The 23074-nt window shown below is 35.2% G+C and overlaps 1 protein-coding gene across 2 annotated transcripts in view; it reads left to right on the forward strand.

The window, feature by feature from the left end:
- LOC117329846 (phosphatidylinositol 3,4,5-trisphosphate 3-phosphatase TPTE2-like) overlaps positions 1-23074 on the forward strand; it is a 37040-nt gene that overhangs the window by 2758 nt on the left and 11208 nt on the right. The window contains exons 2-8 of one of the 2 annotated variants that reach the window (XM_033888021.1): positions 6494-6758; positions 7237-7443; positions 10460-10552; positions 11100-11266; positions 17051-17115; positions 17983-18006; positions 22778-22838. In XM_033888021.1, coding sequence (XP_033743912.1) covers positions 6511-6758; positions 7237-7443; positions 10460-10552; positions 11100-11266; positions 17051-17115; positions 17983-18006; positions 22778-22838 — 865 coding nt within the window. In that variant the 5' untranslated portion in view covers positions 6494-6510. The remainder of the gene's footprint in view (positions 1-6493; positions 6759-7236; positions 7444-10459; positions 10553-11099; positions 11267-17050; positions 17116-17982; positions 18007-22777; positions 22839-23074) is intronic. The other variant, XM_033888022.1, reaches the window with a different exon arrangement.

Consider the following 23074-nt stretch of genomic DNA (forward strand, 5'->3'; position numbering starts at 1 on the left):
AAAAATGAAGAAATAAAATTCATAATTGAACTTTGTAAAACTTAATTAAGCCATTGATACATATTAACTGATTGAATGCGGAAGGGGAGATGAACTTACATCATTTCGGATCCAATAAGATAACTTTTGGGATTTTGAATCATTTCAGTGTGTTTACATATTGAAACCGAAATTAAACCCTTAATACTAACCATAGTAATTAAGACATGTGACATGGCGATCAAGGTGAAGTTTGGCGGCTAGTACATCAAGTACCGAGCAACAAAACGTGAAAACTGGCTACTAATAATGATATGGATTTTTTGTTTTAAGTAAAAATATTGATGACACAAAAGAAAGTTGAGACGAAACAAAAGAAGCATGACACAAAACAACAGAACAATGAAAAATATTCAAAGAATGATATGACAAAACAAAAGAAACATGAAACAAAACAAAAACATGACACAAACAAAATAAACATGACATAAACGAAAGAATGCTGACACAGGCGAAAGATGTGAAGAAACAAAAGAATAATGCCACAAAAGAAAAAAAAACAATAGTACAACACAAAAACAAAAATAGTACAAAACAAAAACAAAAATAGTACAAAACAAATGAGCAATGACAAAAATACAGTTAAGCAAAAGAATGATGTCACAAACAAAAGAATGATGTCACATACAAAAGAATGATGTCACAAACAAAAGAATGATGTCACAAACAAAAGAATGATGTCACAAACAAAAGAAAGATGAGAGGAAACAAGAGAACAATGCCGCAAAACAAAACAAAAAATAGTACAAAACAAACGAACAATGACAAAAGTACAGTTAAACAAAAGAAAGATGACACGAAACAAACAAATACTAACACAAAACAAAAGAAACATGACACCAAACAAAACAAAAAACAAAAACAAAAAACATGACATAAAATAATCGAAAACACGTAACCTTGTGTGCTGACTTCACTTAAGAAGTCCCAAATGACCTTTTCTCACTTTATTGTGAGACAATAAACACACACTTCATGTGAATAAAGATAACAATATATTTAACTTTCTGGAATGTTTAAGTATCTCAATTCGGCCGAAACATGCAAATGTTCAAAGCAAAATGAGAAAAAAATATTTTGTGATGCACTATATATCTATAAACATGTCACTCTATTAAATTTACTAGTATTCTAACGTATTTACTCGAATACTGCAAAGGTTAACAAAAACGTTGGAGAAAGAACTATTTTTGTCGGCGTCTAATGCATTTTATACTACAATGGCGTATTTCCAGACTCCCTGTTCCTACTGTGGAGGATATGAGGTCAAGGCCAGAAGGCAAACGTAAATGTATAGACGAACAACCACTATGTCTGTTTTGTAATTTCTTATTATTCTTGTTTGGATGTCTGTGTTCACCATGTTCCTGTAGTTGTAATGTGACATTACCTCCGGGCGATTGTCTAAAAGTTCCATTCCTTAATTAATATAACTTGGGGACATCACGTTGGGTGACGAATGGAATGTAGATTCAGCTTTTAAACCTTTTAGTGAACCTGGGTAAACCTGATTCTGATCGAAATTGGAATTCCCTGCTCCTGTTGTCCCTGTTAATCGTTCTATTCTTTAGTAATTGTGTTGTGAAAGATGTTTGACTTTCTGTCCTCTAAGAACTTACTGTTTATTCCAAATTCCCCAACCATACAACACATACATGATAAGTTTTACTATGTACAAAAACTTTTTGCAAGGGGCCGCGGTGGCCGAGTGGTTAAGGTGTCCCGACACTTTAACACTAGCCCTCCACCTCTGGGTTGCGAGTTCGAAACCTACGTGGGGCAGTTGCCAGGTACTGACCGTAGGCCGGTTGTTTTTCTCCGGGTACTCCGGCTTTCCTCCACCTCCAAAACCTGGCACGTCCTTAAATGACCCTGGCTGTTAATAGGACGTTAAACAAAAACAAACCAAAGTACACAAACTTTTTGCAAATACCATAAAATATTAATAGGAATATGGATTTTTTTTTTTCAATATATCATTTCCATCCTCTGAGAACTGAACTTAGTATATATTTCTAATTCCCTAACCATACAACACTTACATGTTCTACTATGTACACAAACTTTTGCAAATACCATAAAACATATATAGGAATATGGATTATTTTTTTTCAATATATCATTGACAATTCATTATCGCTTCATACAATTTACTTGTTCACGTTCAACTGCATTGAATTGCATTACCGAATTATTTCAGGCCTGAATAGAGCAGTTCTTCGCTGTAACAATGAGTTGCTGTCATCACTCACTGTAAAATAGGTATTACATCAATATTGATGGTAATTTTCTCTACCATATCACGCCATGGAGGTAAACCATGCCTTCACTTTGCCATAACCATACCTAATGTAGCTTAGCCGGTATATGTTTTATGCAAATGGTAGGCCATTGAGACATGGCCGATTGTTTCCTGGAACGAAAGTCGGCCTGGCCTTCGACCACTTCGGGAGCTATTTCTGTCTGATAGAATGGGCTGCGGTATTGACATTGATTAGCTACTGTAGGTCTATAAAAGCTTATATTACAATATTTTATTTATTGTTACAAAATTAGCATGCAATTGTAAATATTGCATTGTAATTATAAAGGTATTATCATGTTTGTCCGTATGCTTAACATTGAGGGTAGCGTCAAGGGATGTCTAATGTTACAACATTCAATACTGATATGTTTTGCTATAGATATCAAATTAAACACTTTATATACCGGGTAATAAGTGTTCCTGAAATCAAAACTTTAATAGTTCTGTCTATTAAATAATTGTTCATATTCTCATACAAGATAATATTTCCTCAATATTGTAGATATTGCTTGCATGGATGTTAAACATTAAACTAAATTAAGCTAAATTTAATGCAACTCTTTTATTGCTTTTCCGTGAAGATGAATATTTTAGATTCAAACTTTTGTTTTGTTTATATATTACTAACAGTTTAAAAATGGGGGGAAAATGAAAAATATGAATTTTTTTGTATCATCGAAGTCAATATAATAAATATATACAATCTAATTAAAATTAAGCTGGTCATTCTCACTACGTTATATAAACATCTAACAACATCCCATTAGGGGTCACGTTCTGATGACCTTGGAGATGAGTGTATTTCACTTTCAGGGCGAATTGTGATTTTGTCGATGTTATGGAAGCAAACCATTTCGGCACAGCATGTATACAGCTATACGCTTTGTGGTACGAAACGTCTTGAAACAAATTGACAGATGATGCAAGCTATGCACTTTAGTCATGCATATAAAATTCACTTCCAAGGTTCTGGAAGTAGTCATTTGATTTGCTAATCCAAAAGGTCACCCCGACGTGACCCCTTATGGAATGTTGTTAGATGCTCATGTAACGTTGTGAAAATGACCATCTAGATTTTAATTAGATTGATGAATATAGAAACTGTTTATTTTACAACAGTTGCGCAACAAGTTATACAAACTTATATTAAACCCTCTCCATGGCCCGGATTAAAGCGCGCGTGAAGTCTTAGTATTGGAGGAGACCGGAGTGACCGGAGTGACCGGAGAAAATCCAAGTGGTCGGACAGGTGACTCCGATACCTTTTCACGTCACGGGAAATCGAACCACGGCCGCCTAGGTGAAATGCAAGTGTGTTATCGCGCGCTTCAATCCGGGCCCACAACTGGGATTAAGATGATATACCCTGCTGCGCAATTGTTGTAAAATGAATAAAGGTTTTTTTTTCATATTTACAAACTATTCTTTTTCATTCAACTGAGCAAGTAAATGTATGGATCTCAATACTCTCAGTTATGTTATGAATTTGATTCAATTAAAACGTTTCTATTACCCCTGAGCATGGCCATCTAAGCGGTTGACGTCTATATTCCATATCGAATTCCTCAGATTAATTTTCTGTTTCAGTTTCATTCGGTCCAACAGCTAATTCAATATTACTAAAAAAAACCTGTATAATTAAGATTCAAAGAGCTAATTTCAATTTTTGTGAGGTTTGTGTATATTGAGTTTAATCGGTACGGGAAAGTCGTCAATTAACCACTGGCAATTATGACTATGTTATCGGCTACGTGCTGTAGTGATCAATTAAAACCAACAGTCAGTGCACAAAGCTAGCTTCATCAATTATACAGCACAGTTATGCTACATGACATTTCTGTCGAGACAGGTATTCATTACCTGTATGTACCATTGTAGCCTTAAGGTCTTCAAAACCAAGTTGGGATTGTTATTTTTGTACCTGATTTTACTGCATGACTGTTATGTTCTTGTTTTTGAGACGCCTAGGATTTCGCCACGAAAAGCCATTAGATAATCCATCTATCATTAAGCGTGTATACCTGGCTACCTGTTGTCTCAAAAGGTCAGGATTGTCATGTCCTGGTGAAAACTCATGTGATTTCCTGATTATCTCAGAAGGCCAAACTTGTCCTGATCCGGTAATAAATCACGTGACTACCTAGTTATATCAGAAGGCCAAACTTGTCCTGATCAGGTTATAAATCGCGTGACTACCTAGTTATATCAGAAGGCCAAACTTGTCCTGATCAGGTTATAAATCACGTGACTACCTAGTTATATCAGAAGACCAAACTTGTCCTGTCGTGGTTATAACTCACGTGACTACCTGGTTATCTTAGAAGGCCAAGCTTGCCCTGTCGTTGTGATAGTCACGTGACTGCCCGGATTTCTCAGAAGGCCAAACTTGTCCTGATCCGGTAATAAATCACGTGACTACCCAGTTATATCAGAAGACCAAACTTGTCCTGTCGTAGTTATAACTCACGTGACTACCTGGTTATCTTAGAAGGTCAAGCTTGCCCTGTCGTTGTGATAGTCACGTGACTACCCGGATTTCTCAGAAGGCCGAGCTTGTCCTGTTCCGGGAATTATTCACGTGACTACCTGGATACGTCAGAAGGCCAAGCTTGCCCTGTCGTTGTGATAGTCACGTGACTACCCGGATTTCTCAGAAGGCCGAGCTTGTCCTGTTCCGGGAATTATTCACGTGACTACCTGGATACGTCAGAAGGCCAAGCTTGTCCTGTCGTTGCTATAGTCATGTGACTACCTGGATATCTCAGAAGGCCAAGCTTGCCCTGTCGTTGTGATAGTCACGTGACTAACCGGATTTCTCAGAAAGCCGAGCTTGTCCTGATCCGGGAATTATTCACGTGACTACCCGGATATCTCAGAAGGCCAAGCGTGCCCTGTCGTTCCTATAGTCACGTGACTACCTGGTTATCTCAGAAGGCTAAACTTGTCCTGATCCGGGAATTATTCACGTGACTACCTGGATATCTCAGAAGGCCAAGCTTGCCCTGTCGTTGTGATAGTCACGTGAATACCTGGATATCTCAGAAGGCCAAGCTTGCCCTGTCGTTGTGAAAGTCACGTGACTACCTGATTATCTCAGAAGGCCAAGCTTGCCCTGTCGTTGTGATAGTCACGTGAATACCTGGATATCTCAGAAGGCCATGCTTGCCCTGTCGTTGTGATAGTCACGTGACTACCTGGATATCTCAGAAGGCCATGCTTGCCCTGTCGTTGTGATAGTCACGTGAATACCTGGATATCTCAGAATGCCATGCTTGCCCTGTCGTTGGGATAGTCACGTGACTACCTGGTTATCTCAGAAGGCCATGCTTGTCTTGTCGTGGTACAATAACTCACGTGGTTACCTGGTTATCTCAGAAGGCAAGGCCTGATTTTCATTCGCTGAATTTGTCCTGAATAATAATACACTGCATTGTTATCAGATCGTGTTATTACCCTAATCAATACACACCGTCATTATACTCAGGAGACACCTTAAGTTGTTTACTGCATCAATATTTCAGTTAGGCACGTCGTAATGCCAACACTCCGTTGAGGTCAACAGTTCTATCTTTGGAATCACAAATGCCTTTATTTCTTTTTTTGGTATGTTTTTGCATGTTACCGTTCCGTCGTCTTTCCTTTGATGTGATAGCGTCGTGGTGTCTCGCGCTGTCGAGACCGGCCTGTACACTACAATGTTACTGATGCTATTCGACTCTCTACTAAAATCGATGAAATGGTAATAAGTCATTCATTAATCAGACAGCTCTGAAACGGATCTACACAAGTTGTACTCGGACTTACAACTACACGAAACCTAGGATGGCAGTTGGGGATCCATTAAGTTTTATCCCGCTGGCTTCCAATAGTTTTCGTGACAACTGCAGGGAAATTACAAGTAGCCCTACTGGACACTGTTTGCAGTTTGGTTGTACGTCTCTGCACTATGATGTATGCATACATAAATATTTTGTTCCGAAACTACTATCACGTGACTCATTTGTTCGGCAGTGTTTGACATTTTAAGGGAATAACGAGTGATATTCGATTTATATTCTTGCATATTTTGCACAGCATCTCCTAACAGTGCTAAATATCATATCTACATCTGAAACAATTAACCAAAACAAATAAACATCGCATTTTTAGGTTTCCGGAAATATAAGATGGCGGAATATCACATTGTGAAAAAAGAGGATGATGATGACGATCCGAGTGACCCACAGGTTGTTGTTGATGCTGGGAACTCGAAAGGTTCTCGGTCAAACGGCAAACATCCTAAAGGAGAGGACGTGCTAGTTCTTATAGGAAATGACGTCATTGATGACGCGGTTAACCATGACAACCAACAGGACAGTCACATCCTTGGAGGCATGGACGATCCCATCTGGATCAATCCAAAAACAAAATGCGAGTAAGTATCGTCATGGATTAATACATTTTAAACTGCTCTAATTATGACGATCTCGGATTTAAACGAATCGTCAAAACAGCGAAAATAAAATGTCCGTGAAAATATGGATGTTTGCAGTATCCTGAATTTAGTATTTTTCTATTGAAAAAAAATGCCAATCCACGACTTATCTGGTTACAGTTAGTAGAATCTATATGTGTAGTCAATGCGCATTTCAATTTATTTTGTTTGTCAGAAATGTCCTCATGAAACACATTATTATGTGCAGGGGTGTATTGATAAAAATCTTTAAATCTTGAAATTTTGCATGTGCATATCTTCCTATTGAAAATACAATATATGAACCTACCTAAATTTGTTTACCGTCGATAATTAAAAGTGATTGTAAGTAATCATGAATATATACGTTATATTGTTTACAATCCCTTTTTTGCATCTTTATAACATTAGAAATATATGCTGTAATTTATTTTTTCAGTCGGATTCGTTTACGGATAGGGTCGGTAATGGAACATGTTTACTTTCGATTCTGCACAATTCTTCTCATCCTCGTGGACATAAGTGTGGTCATTGCTGACCTTCTCACTCCGGACACTGTCCACTACCACCTGGCACTGGAGATCGTGTCCAGAACCATTATCAGCTACTTCGTATTGGAGATATTTCTCCGGATGTTCTATAAAGGGTTAGTACTACGCTGTACATAATATACAAAAAGCTTGTACTCAGGAGAGTTCATACTGTAAAGGGTTCGTTCTATAACTTGTTCATATTATAAATATATTGAATTATAAAGGGTTCATACGATAAGGGCGTCATACTATGAAGTGTTCATGCTACAAAGGGTTCATATTACACAGGGATCGTTCAATACTTCATTTTATAAAGAGTTCATACTGCAAAGGGTTCGTTCTATAACTAGTTCGTATAATGAATATATTGAATTATAAAGAGTTCATACGATAAGGGCGTCATACTATGAAGTGCTCATGCTACAAAGGGTTCGTATTACACAGGGATCGTTCAATACTTCATATTATAAAGAGTTCATATTGTAAAGGGTTCGCATTTCAATGTACAAAGGATTGAGTTATATGCTACTTTGCAAGACTATATGTGGTTTGAGTTAGGGATGTATGCTACCTTATACATTATATCTGTGATTGGTGTTAGAGTTAAGGTTGTATGCTACCTTATACATTATACCTGTGATTTGTGTTAGAGTTAGGGATGTATGCTACCTTATACATTATATCTGTGATTTGTGTTAGAGTTAAGGTTGTATGCTACCTTATACATTATATCTGTGATTGGTGTTAGAGTTAAGGTTGTATGCTACCTTATACATTATATCTGTGATTTGTGTAAGAGTTAAGGTTGTATGCTACCTTATACATTATATCTGTGATTTGTGTTAGAGTTAAGGTTGTATGCTACCTTATACATTATACCTGTGATTGGTGTTAGAGTTAAGGTTGTATGCTACCTTATACATTATATCTGTGATTTGTGTTAGAGTTAAGGTTGTATGCTACCTTCCACTTTATACCTGTGTCTTGTGTTAGAGTTGATGCTGTATTATCCCATACACATTATACCTATGATTGGTTTTAATGTTAAGGATATATGCTATCTTACCCATTATAACTATTATTGTTGTTAGACTTTAGGTTGTATGCTACACCACACATTATAGCTGTGATTTGTGGTAGAATTAAGGTTATATGCTACCTTACATATTACACCCGTAATTTGTGTTCATCACACTTTATACCTGCGATTGATTCTAGAGTTAAGGTTGCATGCTACCTTACACATTCTACCTGGGGTATGTGTTAGACGTAAGCTTGTTTGCAACCTTACAAATTATACCTACGATTGGTGTTAGTGTTAGGGTTATATGCAACCTTAACACGATACCCGTGATTTGTGTTAGAGTTAAGGGTATATACTACCTTACACACGATACCTGTGGTTTGTGTTAGAGTTAAGGGTATATGCTACCTTTCACATGATACCCGTGGTTCATGTTTGAGTTAAGGTTGTATGCTACCATAAACATTGCACGTGTGGTTTGTGTTTGAGTTAAAGTTATACGCTACCTTAAAATCGTTACCTGTGGTTTATGTTTGAGTTAATGTTGCATGCTACCTTACACATTATAAGTGTGCTTTGTAGTGAAGTTAAGGTTGCTACCTTAAACTTTATACCTGCAATTGGTGACAGAGTTAAGGTAATATGCTACCTTACACATTCTACCTAAAGGTCTGTGTTAGACGTAAGGTTGTATGCAACCTTACAAATTATACCTGTGATTTGTGTTAGAGTTAAGGTTGTATGCAACCTTACAAATTATACCTGTGATTTGTGTTAGACGTAAGGTTGTATGCAACCTTACACATTATACCTGTGATTTGTGTTAGAGTTAAGGTTGTATGCAACCTTACAAATTATACCTGTGATTTGTGTTAGAGTTAAGGGTATATGCTACCTTACACATTATACCTGTGATTTGTGTTAGAGTTAAGGGTATATGCTACCTTACAAATTATACCTGTGATTTGTGTTAGAGTTAAAGGTATATGCTACCTTACACATTATACATGTGATTTGTGTTAGAGTTAAGGGTATATGCTACCTTACAAATTATACCTGTGATTTGTGTTAGAGTTAAGGGTATATGCTACCTTACACATTATACCTGTGATTTGTGTTAGAGGTAAGGGTTTTTGCTACCTTACACATTATATCTGTGATTTGTATAAGAGTTAAGGGTATATGCTACCTTACATCTTGTATCTTTTATTGGTGTTAGAGGTTAGGATGTACGCTGCTTTACACTTAATACCCGTGATTGACGTTAAAGTTAAGGTTGTATGCTACCTTTCACATTCTACTTGTGGTTCATGTATGAGTTAAGGTTGTATGGTACCATATACATAGTACGTGTGGTTTGTGTTTGAGTAAGGTTATACGCTACCTTACACACTCTACATGTGGTTTATGTTTGAGTTAAGGTTATATGCTACATTTGTATCTTACACATTGACCTGTGGTTTGTGTTAGAGTTAAGGTTATACGCTACCTTACACATTGTATCTGTGGTTTATGTTTGAGCTAACATTGTATTCTACATCACACATTATACCTTTGATTTGTGTTAGAGTTAAGGTTGTATGCTACCTTACACATTGTATCTGTGGTTTATGTTTGAGTTAACATTGTATTCTACCTTACACATTGTACCTAAGGCTTGTGTCAGAGTTAAGGGTATATGCTACCTTACACATTGTACCTATGGTTCGTGTCTGAGTTAAGGGTATATGCTACCTTACACATTGTACCTATGGTTTGTGTCAGAGTTAAGGGTATATTCTACCTTACACATTGTACCTAAGGTTTGTGTCAGAGTTAAGGGTATATGCTATATTATACTTAACACGTGATACCAAAAATGTAGGTTAAGATTATTTACTTCCTTACTCATCATACACGTGATGCAAATACAAGCTAAAGCTATCTGTTATAGTAGGTATTTTGCCTTTAATTTACAATGAGTATTTTCTTCCCACTGAAAAACATACTCATTTCCTACATGTAGACCTACTTTAATGCGCCTTTAACAGAGTTAGAAGCTATCAAATTATCTTTACAAAGTGTGTAAATATTTACTCAAAGATAAAACTTTATTTTTTTTTCAGCAACAAATTCTTCATGCACTGGGCAGACATGCTGGACATGCTCGTCGTCTTCGCCACATTTATCATAGATTTAGCCTTCAGCGAATACGGAAGGTCAGGGCCACCATAAACATCTTCAACTTATGATCGAAACCTCATAAAAAATAAACGCACCAACGCACAAAAATTGTTCCGTGTCCCAAGATAGTTTCATGTTACACTGTAATCTTCGCCTCGTAATTACACGGTTTAGGTGTTCAGACTAAAGGACGAAGTGAATGTATCACAATAAAAGTTAATAGGGGATAGTAAATCTAAGATCCATTTGACGATTCATGAGAGGTAGTGTTTTTTAACATCAGTATAAACCTACATAACCAGTCGAAAAGAATATATAACACGCCGAACCGATACCTTGTAACGAGTTTATCTATTGTCCCAAATGGCTTGTTTTTGAGATAAGGCTTTTAAACATCCCCCTATTGTATGGTGTAGCTAATCGAAAAAAACAGCTCACTGTGGAACGTAAATTGATTCAATATCGATCTGTAATTAACTTGATATTGTATGTGACAGTTTGTCTTCCTGTCATGTATATAAGCTTAATGTGTTTGATAACGTGTATCTCTTCGAAAGGTTAATAAGCTATTTATAACTTCAGACTTGGAGTTGCCGGACGATTTTTACGGATTATTCGGATAGCTCGAGGTATCTACATCATGTCCTCCGAATACAGACATTTCCAGCAGGCCACCCGCCGAATGAAATCTCAAAGCAAGCAACGCTACCGCAAAGAGGGATTCGACCTTGACCTCTGCTACGTAACTGGTAAGTCATTGCAAGTATTGAAAATTGACACTGAACTTTTATAGTCATGTAAATTCGACCTTGACTTATCTACATGTACGTAACTGTGAATGAAATTTAAGAGGATATTTGACCTTGACCTCTGCTACGTAACTGGTAAGTCATTGCATGTATGAAATTTGGAATTAAACTTTTATAGTCCGGTGAATTCGACATTCGATCTTGATTTATCTACATAACTGTGAATGGAATATAAGAGGTTCTTTGACCTTGACCGATAATAAGTAGTCTGATGACGTAGGGATTAGCTAGAAGAGGTATTAGCGAGGCATGAAGACAATAAAATAGTTTAGCTCATCATAATTAAAGAGATAAGTTCACATCTTTAATATGTGATAATCATAAGCATTGCGAAAAGTATACTGATAATTCAGTTATGCAACTCCTTATTTTTAAGAGAAAAAACTCCGAGCATAGCTTTAAAAGTACACTTACAGAATTTTATCCTGACAGGTGAATTAAAAAAAATGTGTCAAAGAAATGAATGTGAGTATGCAACAGTTTACAGATATGACAGGTATGACGTCATCAAATGTAAGTGAATGTCGTAGTAACCATACCAAAAAGTAGAAACATACAGCCTTAAGGTGTGGTATTTACATGTATATCAAATATGTAAGCTTAAGGAGGCATACGGCATTGACTCGATCAATAGCAAGGCAATAGGCAAACCGAGAAGTAACATTATACTGAGAATCCCATAATTTCTGCGAGAGTTCAATTTCACGTTTTCCCCCGAGAAAAAGTTATAAGTGAATTCAAATCTTCCGTGGGATAATTTCATAGATAGCAACTATCGATATTGAAATATAATCCTTTCAATCAAAAAAGTAATAAGAATAAAAACCCAAAGCATTATTACGCGAAATAAAAGTACACGCGAAGATTAATTGATTTTCAGCAACCTGATCTTTGTGCGTGCTAAGCATGGTCAGTAAAAAAAAAAGCGAGATGAGTCTAGTCGGGATAATATAAAAATCAATCGGGGAAAGAAATTACTATCCGTGTCCAGCAACGAAAATAAATTGGGGAAGACGTTAAATAGTATTGTATGCTAAGATGTTGTTTAGTCTGAAGACTGCTGGTTTGTCCACCTGAACGAGTTATCGGCGTTGCCTGACACTAAATTAGCCATTGATTGTACAAACGACACAGTAAATATTAGCATCTGTCCATCTCATTCTCTTTGGCATTGAAGAAATTCCAATATATTTCTACTCGTGAAATGGATATTGTGATATAGAATTCATTAGTAAAATACCACACAAAATCAGTAAATATGCCCAGTCTCTTTTCTGTTATTGCCTAGCATGGCGCTACGCTTTTTTTGTGTGGTTGCCTGGGTTTTTATCGTCCCATGAACAGTCATGGTCATTTTTATGCGGGATCTCTAGGTAGTAGTTTGTGACTACCTCACTGAACAACATACGGGAGGCCCGTCGCATGCCATCTAGAGCAATTAGGTAAAGTGTCTTGCCCAAGGACACAATACCACAGCACCGACCTGAAAAACACAAACCACAGGCGTATGCTTCTGGTTAGTATTAATAGAAAACATTAGTCCCTAATCCTACTATATCAACATGGTGTAACACCATCCGGAACTCCTCGGGTTTTTTTTCTCCAAAATACACGGTAGGTATAGCCAACCCGAGGATGATCCGAATGGGTGTAACACTTGAAGATCAGACGATGCATCGACTGTGAAATGAAAGTGGGATTTTGATTGGTCGACAATTATAATTAGCATTGTTTACAGAGCTTTGAACCAATCAGATAGTCCCTTGCATACAGCTGCTTTAGGATATACAAGACTACTTTCGTTCCACAGTCGATGAACCGTTGGCTATCACGACCGCTTCTGATCCATTTTTCCATCTTTAAATCATTGTCACGTGACAAAAGAATGACCCGGGACCTCTGGCTTACTAGTCTCATGCTCAACCGATCGAACTAAAGAGAAGATCTCTCTAGCCGAGCGGTATATTGCGGCTAGTATTTACCAGGGTTACACGTTGATATTTAAGGATTCTAAACCGAGGTATTTTATTGAAGGTTGATTGCATTTGATATTTTTGTCGGAATTAACTTAAATCCAAAGTGAATCAAAGCTCACCCCCCACTTCCGACTTTTCGAGTGTTACACCTTGTTGATATAGTAAAAGTGGGGATCTAATTTTTTTTTCTATTAATACTAAATAGAAGTAGACGCTCGTGCACAAATCGACACGAGTAGGGAGCGTCGAACCACATGCCATCGATAATCACCTGAGATTAATATCAACTTATTGAAATTTATCATAATATCTGTTTAAATCTAGAGGAAAAGAAACATACTTGCATTATATTTTGTGACATTTCCGAGGCATTCGATAGAGTTTGGCATAAAGGTTTGATCGAAAAGTTAAAATCTTATGGTGTTACAGGACAGTTTTTGAAATGGATAATTAACTACCTTCATTCCAGGCAACAAAAAATGTTTACAGATGAATCGTTTTCTAATAGTCAGGTTCTTAAAGCAGGCGTACCACAGGGTTCAGTATTCGGCCCACTTTTATTTTTAATTGATATAAATGACATATCAGAAAATCTTATCAGTGTATCAAGGCTTTTTGCTGACGATACATCTTTGATTTTTGGCTCTAGTTCATGTAATGAAATTAAACAAGTCATGAACCACGACCTAAATTGTATAAATGAATGGTCTAAGAAATGGTTAGTTACTTTCAATTCAAATAAGACAGACGTACTATTTATTTCAAATATTTTGAAAAATCACAATTTAGAACTTATGTTAGGTGATGATGTTTTAAAATTTTCAGATAATCATAAGCACCTTGGAATCACTTTTAGTGCTGATGCGAAATGGAGTGATCATGTTGAAATTTTTTGCAAAAGTGCTTCAAAAAGAATAAATGCTCTGAGACAAATAAAAATTTTGGTAAATAGGAACATTCATGGCAAAATTTATAAATGTTTTATCTTGCCTTTAATGGAATATGCTTGTGAACTTTGGAGTGGATTAACCAAAGCAAACATCGAATCACTAGAGAAACTTCAATTAGAAGCTGCCAGGGTGGTAACAGGTCTACCAGTATACGCTAGTAAACATTCTCTATATTCTGAAACAGGATGGGAAACATTAGAAACAAGACGAAAACGGAGAAAATTAACATTATTTATAAAATGCATAACTCCTTCATATTTGTATACATTACTTCCAAGATTAGTAGGTGACAGAACTCCATATCCTCTAAGAAACAATAATAACTACACAATGCTAAATTATAATCTTACCAACACTAGATCATCATTTATACCAGCAACCACAGAAATATGGAATAACCTTCCTGAGAATACCAGAAACCAGACAACAGTTAAAAGTTTTAAAAGTGCTATAACACCTCGTGAAAATAATCTTAATACTGTAAACGTACATATTTAAGCGGTAATTTTATTTTAGCGCTTTTCGCGCTGGAATCCTTGCGCTAAATTATGATTGCGCTAATTACTTTTTGTACGTTCTATTTCTATAGAAAGTTCTGTGGATGCGCTAATTCATAATTGCGCTAACTGGCTAAAATCTGCAAATGCGCTAAAATTTGATTGCGCTAAAATAAGTACGTTTACAGTAATACCCCAGATTTCTTTAGTTACGGGACTCGACGCCTTAACATCATATTAACAAAACTTAGACACAATTGCAGCCAGTTAAATTATGACCTGTATCGTGTTAATCTTGTAGAATCTCCATCATGTGCTTGTGGTTACCCTTGTTAAAACTCTTTTCATTATTTTTTTTCAATGTCCAAATTACACGAATATTAGACGTATAATGTTTGATCAACTCTTACATCATCAGCCTATTCGCTTGCATTTATTGTTGTGTGGAAATGTAGACTTGACGACGGCTGAAAATGAATTCATTTTTCGAACAGTTCAAAATTTTATTCAATTTAGTGACTGTTTCTAAATTCATACATTCGTGTGAACAGATATATCTCTATGTTTATTCTAATTTTAACCTATGTCTTACTTAGATAATGCTTATATTGTAATATGTTCATATGATGATATGTTAATTCACCAGCATAATTAAATTCGAATGCGTGGCACACGGACAAGAAACCTAGGAAGGAAAAGCTTGACATAAGAGAATGTTCCATGGATTGTGTTTACTACGAACAATCGATAAGTGACCTGTTTTGAATGTGTAGCTAGATAGTGCCACGTATTATTATTTATTATTACTCTGGCCTAACAATTAATAATTTGTGTACATTATTCATGAACATTTCATTTAGTAAATTTATTAAAAATATCAATTTTCATCTTCTCACCCTGATATCTCTACATCTGTCCTTTTTCCTTCCAATTATTTGCTATCTTTCTATATAAATCAATGTAACCATTTTATGTCGTTATCACACTTTCTGTAACATATATTTGTGGAGAGGGCTTTTCTAAGTTGTAATAACTTGTGCCCGATCCATTTGTTTATAACAATAAAATATTTTCAAATCAAATTAATATAAGTGGCCGACGCTCTAGATGACCGAGTTATCGCGGCGCTATACAGAGAGAGAAAGAGCGAAAATCTCTAATTAGGTACTATACACATCGAGTAGGTCAGTGTGGAATACAAAGATACGTAATGAATTATTTATACCTGTTCTAGATTGAAGCCTGCATGACATAAATGATTAAAGCTCGTGATAATCCTAGGAATACCAGTCTATAAGTTACATAAAATGTTTCAGATGAAAATAACCCAAGTATAGTAGAATATATTTACCGAGTATCACCCATGGCCACATTAATTTTAACCCCTTAACTCCCAGGATGTTTATTGGAACTGGAAAAAAATCCGACATTTTGGTTCATCATAAGTTTTCACCCTTTTGCGTCAAGACTTTTGGTTAACAATCCATATATACTGTACTTAGAAATTTAAAAAAATAACCTTTTTTCAATTTTATTTTAAAAAAGATGGTGTTTTTGCATTATTGACGTTACCATGGTAACCAAAATTTATGATTTAACAAAGTCCAAATGTTGATGGATATTTTCTCCTGTTTTACCTGGTATATTCGGTATCTCAATAGGTAAACCAATAAGGGAGATACGACCATTTCCCTAACACCGACGTGCTATTGGCGTAGTTTGGCGTAGTTGGGGGTTAAAGGGTTAATGATCGTAAGAGGCGACTAACTTTGGGATCTTATCTTTTCTCTTATTTCTTAACAACTTTCTTCTTCCTAATGTCTCCCTTGACAATGCCTCACTTTGGGCCTTTAGTTGAGCGTTCGCCGCTGTGAGGCTTTGGGTTCTGTCCCCTTGCCGAGACATACCAGAGTCTTTAAAAATGGTAGTTGCTACTCCTGCTTAGCGCTCAGCATATTTGGAGTGGGACGACTGGTTCGCCCGTTGTCAGTATAATGTGACCGGGTGGGGTGTGCTGCTAGGTGTCTTCGGCAGTATGCTCCAGTGAGGTAGCACTATAATCGGCAAAAGTTCCGGCCTATCACAAGGAGACTTAACACGAACATACCGCAGCCTCCCAAAACACACATACGCACTCGCCACACGCATGCATGTGGGAAACACACAGTGTTTGTGTTCAGTCACTATCAAGTAAGCATTATTAACAATTGGCATAAAATAAATAAACACAGCAAAATGTTACATTACAATCATCATAGCAAACGGTATTACTTGTATATTTTTTTTTTTTTTACATTTCAGAACGGGTCATAGCAATGTCCTTTCCTTCGACCGGTGTCCGTGCCATGTACAGGAACCCTATTGGGGTGAGTATTACATGTAACACACTAAACTGTGAAACATTACACGTAACCCCTACTGCTGTTTCAGTTGCTTAAATCTTTATTATATCTTAATGAGTTTCGGAAATAATTTCTCGCTGATCTAAGTTGACCTCACATGCACAGGCTACTACGTGCAGTCGTTATATTTTTCGTCATATGCCATAAAACATGGCGAGGAAAATTCTTACGAGACATATGAAATTAACAACGGGTGTACCTTAACACAATCATCAGAACATTTTCAAAATGTCAAGATTGCAAGTATGGTTCTTAATCTTAAAGCAGGAAGTCTTGATTAATTTTCAATTTATCGGAGTAACATAATCTGGTTATTTATTTATCTAACGGATTTTCCGTCCGCTATTACGGCCTTGCGGCCATTCAGCTGACGAGAATTTGGTTCACGGTAGATATTTTAAACAAAACCATTGCCAAACATGTCAAAAGCATATTTCATCAAAGTAAGAATTACTACATGTAAGTAGCTTATTGCATAAGAAAGTATGTTATTTCGTTCGGATAATACTGATCATCTCTATTGTTTGTTCTGAAACGCATCGCCGCTCTCCTACACTACAAAACACACGCCGTAAATTATAAAACAGTATGCAAACTTAACATACGCTTTCCAGTTAAATTATTAATGAGCTAGGCTAACGGATCATTATCAAGGAATATCATTTTTTATGAATTAGAAATAGGTAGGCCATATCATCCGCAAGACTTTGAATACAAATAGACTGCTTCCTCTGCTTCATTCAACTTATCAATTCTGCATGTCGTTCATCAATACTATATTCCCTTCCCTCTCTCATGATGTACATTATATAATATGATATTTTGTTCTAGTCGGAACATTTGAAACAATTAGTTGTAAGTATGCGTATTGTGACATCTTCTGCAATCCTCCTTAACAGCACCCAACCTGAATTTGAATGCGATGTTTTCGGAATATGACCCCCCTCCTCTCTTCCCAGACAGATGTTTTACGGTGTGCAAAACAATTCTTGAGAAACATTACCTTTTCAGATTAGTCGATCACTTTGGAATGAGGAATGAAACACTGACTGTTGATGTTTGTCTGCCTTGAAGCCAATTAGAAATAGTGTTAGTAAACGATTGCCCAATCAAAACCTATCTTACAAACTGTCATGTTTTTTTCAACACAGGTGCGTTCGAATACGAATACCAAAGGTAGTATAGAAGGATATTGTGTTTATTCCATTGACAAATTGAGTATCAAAATGTAATATGACGTAAAACAAATCAAGAGTTTTTGTTAGAAGTATTTTTAATTATTAGATACAAATATATTTCAGTCAGACATATTAAAAGAGAAAGTATCATTTCAAAACTCAATGGATGATTGTTCGTACATGGAAACTGCACGTGATAGCATCGTGATCAATATCATGGACTCACGCTAATTAGTTTGAAACCTTTGTGATTTTGGAAGCAGGAATTTGACCAAAAAACAACAACAAACAAAACAAAAAACACACGCACACAAAGAGCAAAACAAAAAACACACGCACACGAAATTTCAAACTAATTATAGGCATTATGTTACTTTTAGAGTCTCTATCTTAAAATCCTGCAGAAAAGGTCGCGTTCAGATGGCATTTGAATGTCAGCGGTTAAAATACACTGTGGAAAAACCTGGGGAGCTTTTATGCCTGTCTGAATCACATTGTTTTTAAAACCAATGTATCTGTCAAGAAGCTTCAAGTAGATCCTCATGAATTTGAAAGTCCTGCCAGAATTATTGAGTTAAATATATATAAAGGGGCATTCCTTCGTTTGAATAAAGTTTAGGTCGTCAAAAGTAAACTTACTGGAAAATATGTATTTTTACCAAGTAGTAAAAGTTATAATCTTTACATTAATACGATTTAACTCTCAAGATAAACCAAAGTTCTTCGAGTATTTATTCTTAAAAATTCTTAATTCGACCCAAAGTATCACTAATTACTAAAGACAATACAGTATTTGTCTTCAATACGCCCTTTTTCTGTACATTCCGGCGTTAATTGCATTACTTGTAGCCACAAACACTCAAAATAATCATCGTTCGGACGTAGATTTCAACAGCAAAATTGTGCAAGATTCTGATGTCCGAACTAAGGAATGCCTCTTTAATGTTTATGTTTCAATAGCAATAATACGTACTTTGAATTAATTTATTTTCCAATTCACAGGACAGGAAAGGTCATAAGAAATTAAATTGGAGTAAGCCCTAGTGGCTCTGTTATATCGACCTACACCAGTAAAAAAAATAAGACTGTTCATCAATGTGGTAGAGATGAGTTTAAAATAGCCCTTTGGTTATATGATGATTTCAAAGATATATCGCATTCAGTTAATACTGATACGTCATCCTATGTAACATTGCCAATATATTCATAACTAAAATAACCAGAATTGTAACATTTGTATTATGTGCATTTTAATTAACATTCATGATTTTTAATATAGATGAATATCTGAACAAAGTGGTTTGTCTATATGGACAAAGAACGGTAATGTTTGAAAAGACAATCAATATAAAAATTACAAGTACAGTGTGCAGTTACATAAACATGAACTATTGTTAACTGTCAGCTATTGTTGAAAAGGTAATTAGGCACAGACAATTTTCTACGACTAGATATCGTATGAAAATTATATAAATTTCAATTAAAGTGGTATAAATATTATAGATACAATATTTGGTCAGTTATCAGAATAATATGTCTCAATTTCTCTGGCCGTTTGTTGATTTTCTATGGAAATAAACAATGGATATAACAATGGAAATGAACAATGGATATAAACAATGGATATAAACTATGGATATAACAATGGAAATGAACAATGGATATAAACAATGGATATAAACTATGGATATAACAATGGAAATGAACAATGGATATAAACAATGGATATAAACTATGGAAATGACAATTGATATAAACAATGGATATAAGTCAAAATACGTATATATAATATACAACAATGAGAAAGTACTAACACATACCTTGTACATGTAAAATGAATATATACTGTATAAAATGAAATATTGTGTGTACTTTCTTTTGTGGTTTGGTGCTTTCAAATCTTCCCTTGTTGGCCCTTGTAACTATAATGTAACAGTAATACATACAACAATATTCGTTTTACTCTTATTCGTGATTCTTATTTAAATATTGTATAGAATATTTGCTTCTAAACGTCAGAGTGTGTATATGCTGTATTTGTTTATGGTATTGAGTTTAGCCTTCCAATGCCTCCCTTTTCGACTAAGTATCCTTTTTGAATTCTGTCGTTTCATGCGTTTTGGTCAACCCTTGCCTAATGCTCAATGAGTAATTATGATACTTGATAATATGAGATATATTTTCAGTTTAGGGAGTATATGATCCTTGCTTGTATTTATCTTCATGTTATTACATCAGAATGTCAACGTTAAAAAAATAAACTCACGGATACAAAATTAAAGTACTGATGTCATATGAACCAATAATAACTGCATCAATGTTAATAGACATTTTGAGGTTCGACGTCTTGTTAATTCGATAGCCATTGAAGTGTTTAACATGATAAAAGACTTATTTAATTTCTTTGCGACCCGTACAATTGTTCAGTTTCTCGAACATATCAGATATATACGCATGCAAAATTCGAATTTGACCTTAAAATGACCTATACATTTTCAGGTCAGTTTCATGTCAATTTCTTGGTCAATTTCACATTAAGAAATTGTCATGTCAGTTTCTGTTCTCTTGACATGAATGGAATATTTTGCTATATTCAGGACAATTTGACCTATAATTTTCACATGAAATTGACTTGAATTCAACCTCAATTGACATTAAGAAATTTTGTCTGTGTATATTAGTAAGCAACAGCTTCCCGGACATTGATCAAGTTTCCGACATATAACATAAGCCACACATATGGCACATGAAACGCTAACCCTTTTTACTAAACTCTAGCTCTTGGTCCGACCTCAACTATTTTGCTGTTTTCGGTGTATTAACCTTCATTGATTTCTGCCCCTGTCTTTAACTCTTGGTCTTTAAGATTCTATGTCTTGATATCATGGTAGGTGTACGCTTGCTTATTTTCCTGTAGTGAAAATAAAATTTAATGCAATTTTTTTCGAATGCTGTTAAAGAAAATGGTATTCATATGTGGCCAAAATATTCCAATATTTGTCATCGTTTTTATATAATTCGTAAATTATTGAAATATTTCGTGGTACTTCGACACGACTGTTTTTATCAAAGGATTTATTGCATCTATTTAATGATTGTTGTAATTTCTTGATTTTGGTTTCTTTTTTATTGATTTAAGAGCACTGTATCCTGAGGATGGGGTTTGGAACCCCTTTTTTACCTTTTCTCTTTTTAATTTTTGATTTGTATTTGTTTTCCATCTAAGATAACTTTCTTAAAACTTACTTTATCTTTGCATGGTTTGTTACATATTTTCAGTTTAAATGATTACTTTACTATTGTTTTGATATTGTTTAAGGCATCCATCTTTAAGTTGTATTTCATTCTATCTTATGAACAAGGTTCATTGACAAAATGAAATTGCAAATTTTTCCTGCAGTTTTGTTAATTTTGTTCTATCGTATCATGAAAAGATATGTTACAGATATAGAATTCTTTATTCAAAATTATGCATTTATGTTTTGTTTTAACAAATTTTGTTTACTTTCTTGATCTGCTTTTTAACCCCGATTCATGACGGTCGGAATGCCAACCGCTGAGGACACCAAAGAAGAAAATGCTCCGTTTTAAAACATCTTAATGGATTGTATAAAACACACACACGATGTTATAAATTTTCAATTAAGGATAGAATCTTGATTTGGTCGATTTCATGGGTTCATGAATTGAGTTGCTCTTGAGACAAATTTAATGAACTGCGAAGCAGTTCATGTTGAATTTGTCTCAAGAACAACTCAATTCATGAACCCATGAAATTGACCAAATCAAGATGCAATCCTTATATTTCAATTGGTTTTTTGTTTTCGAATAAAAAACTTTGTCTAGATATTAATGTCTCGAAGCTTGTGCAAGTCCAAATGAGGAAAAGCCCGAGGAGTTCCGGATTGTGCATGTCTAGTCGGTCGAGTAAAATAGTCCGCCATTTTAGGATTAAAAAACAGCATTATTTTGTCAAAATAGAAGTATTTAGCATATCTGGTTTTTCCTACAATACAAGAATACATTATAAATTTGATAATTTTAATAATTATTCCATGTTTATAACAACAATGTAGAAAAAGTTAAATCGTTCCGCGGAAGGATTTTGTCTCTCCCCTTAACCATGTATTCATACGCACTGATCAGTGTTAATCTGGTCAAATTCATTAGCAAATGAAACAGATTAAGTTTGCTAGTTTCACCGAGTCAAACTTGAGTAGAAATTGAAATATTACAAATTGGAAGTTAGATACAGTACATCAAAAAATAAATTAATATGCACCATACGGCTGTTTGTCCTTCTAGGAATTAATTACATCTTGCATCAAAAGTCACATTTACACATCATTGTGTGTGCCTCCGTGAAGTTGATGAAATTTGATAATTTTCATTAAATAGATTTATGTATAGTTTTGTTTATGTATATTGTTTTTTCTATGTTTATTCAGGCAGTTGCTAAATTCCTTGACACCAAACACACAGATCATTACCGTGTCTACGACCTTTGTAGTAAGTGACATACATTAATTCCTGGTATCAATGCTCTTTAATATTTCATTGTTTTATCCATCATTTATTTCATCAAATAGCATATTTTATATAAGTAAGCAATCCCCATTGGATGTATTTCACACAGGTACATAGAGTTTCTAATCTGATTACAGAACCTTCATTTTAATTTATTTTCAATTGCATAACAAATATATCTTAATTTTGTTTTCAATGATGTTATGAAACGTATATTG

The sequence above is a fragment of the Pecten maximus genome, chromosome 6 (assembly GCF_902652985.1).
Source record: "Pecten maximus chromosome 6, xPecMax1.1, whole genome shotgun sequence".
Classification (NCBI taxonomy): domain Eukaryota; kingdom Metazoa; phylum Mollusca; class Bivalvia; order Pectinida; family Pectinidae; genus Pecten; species Pecten maximus.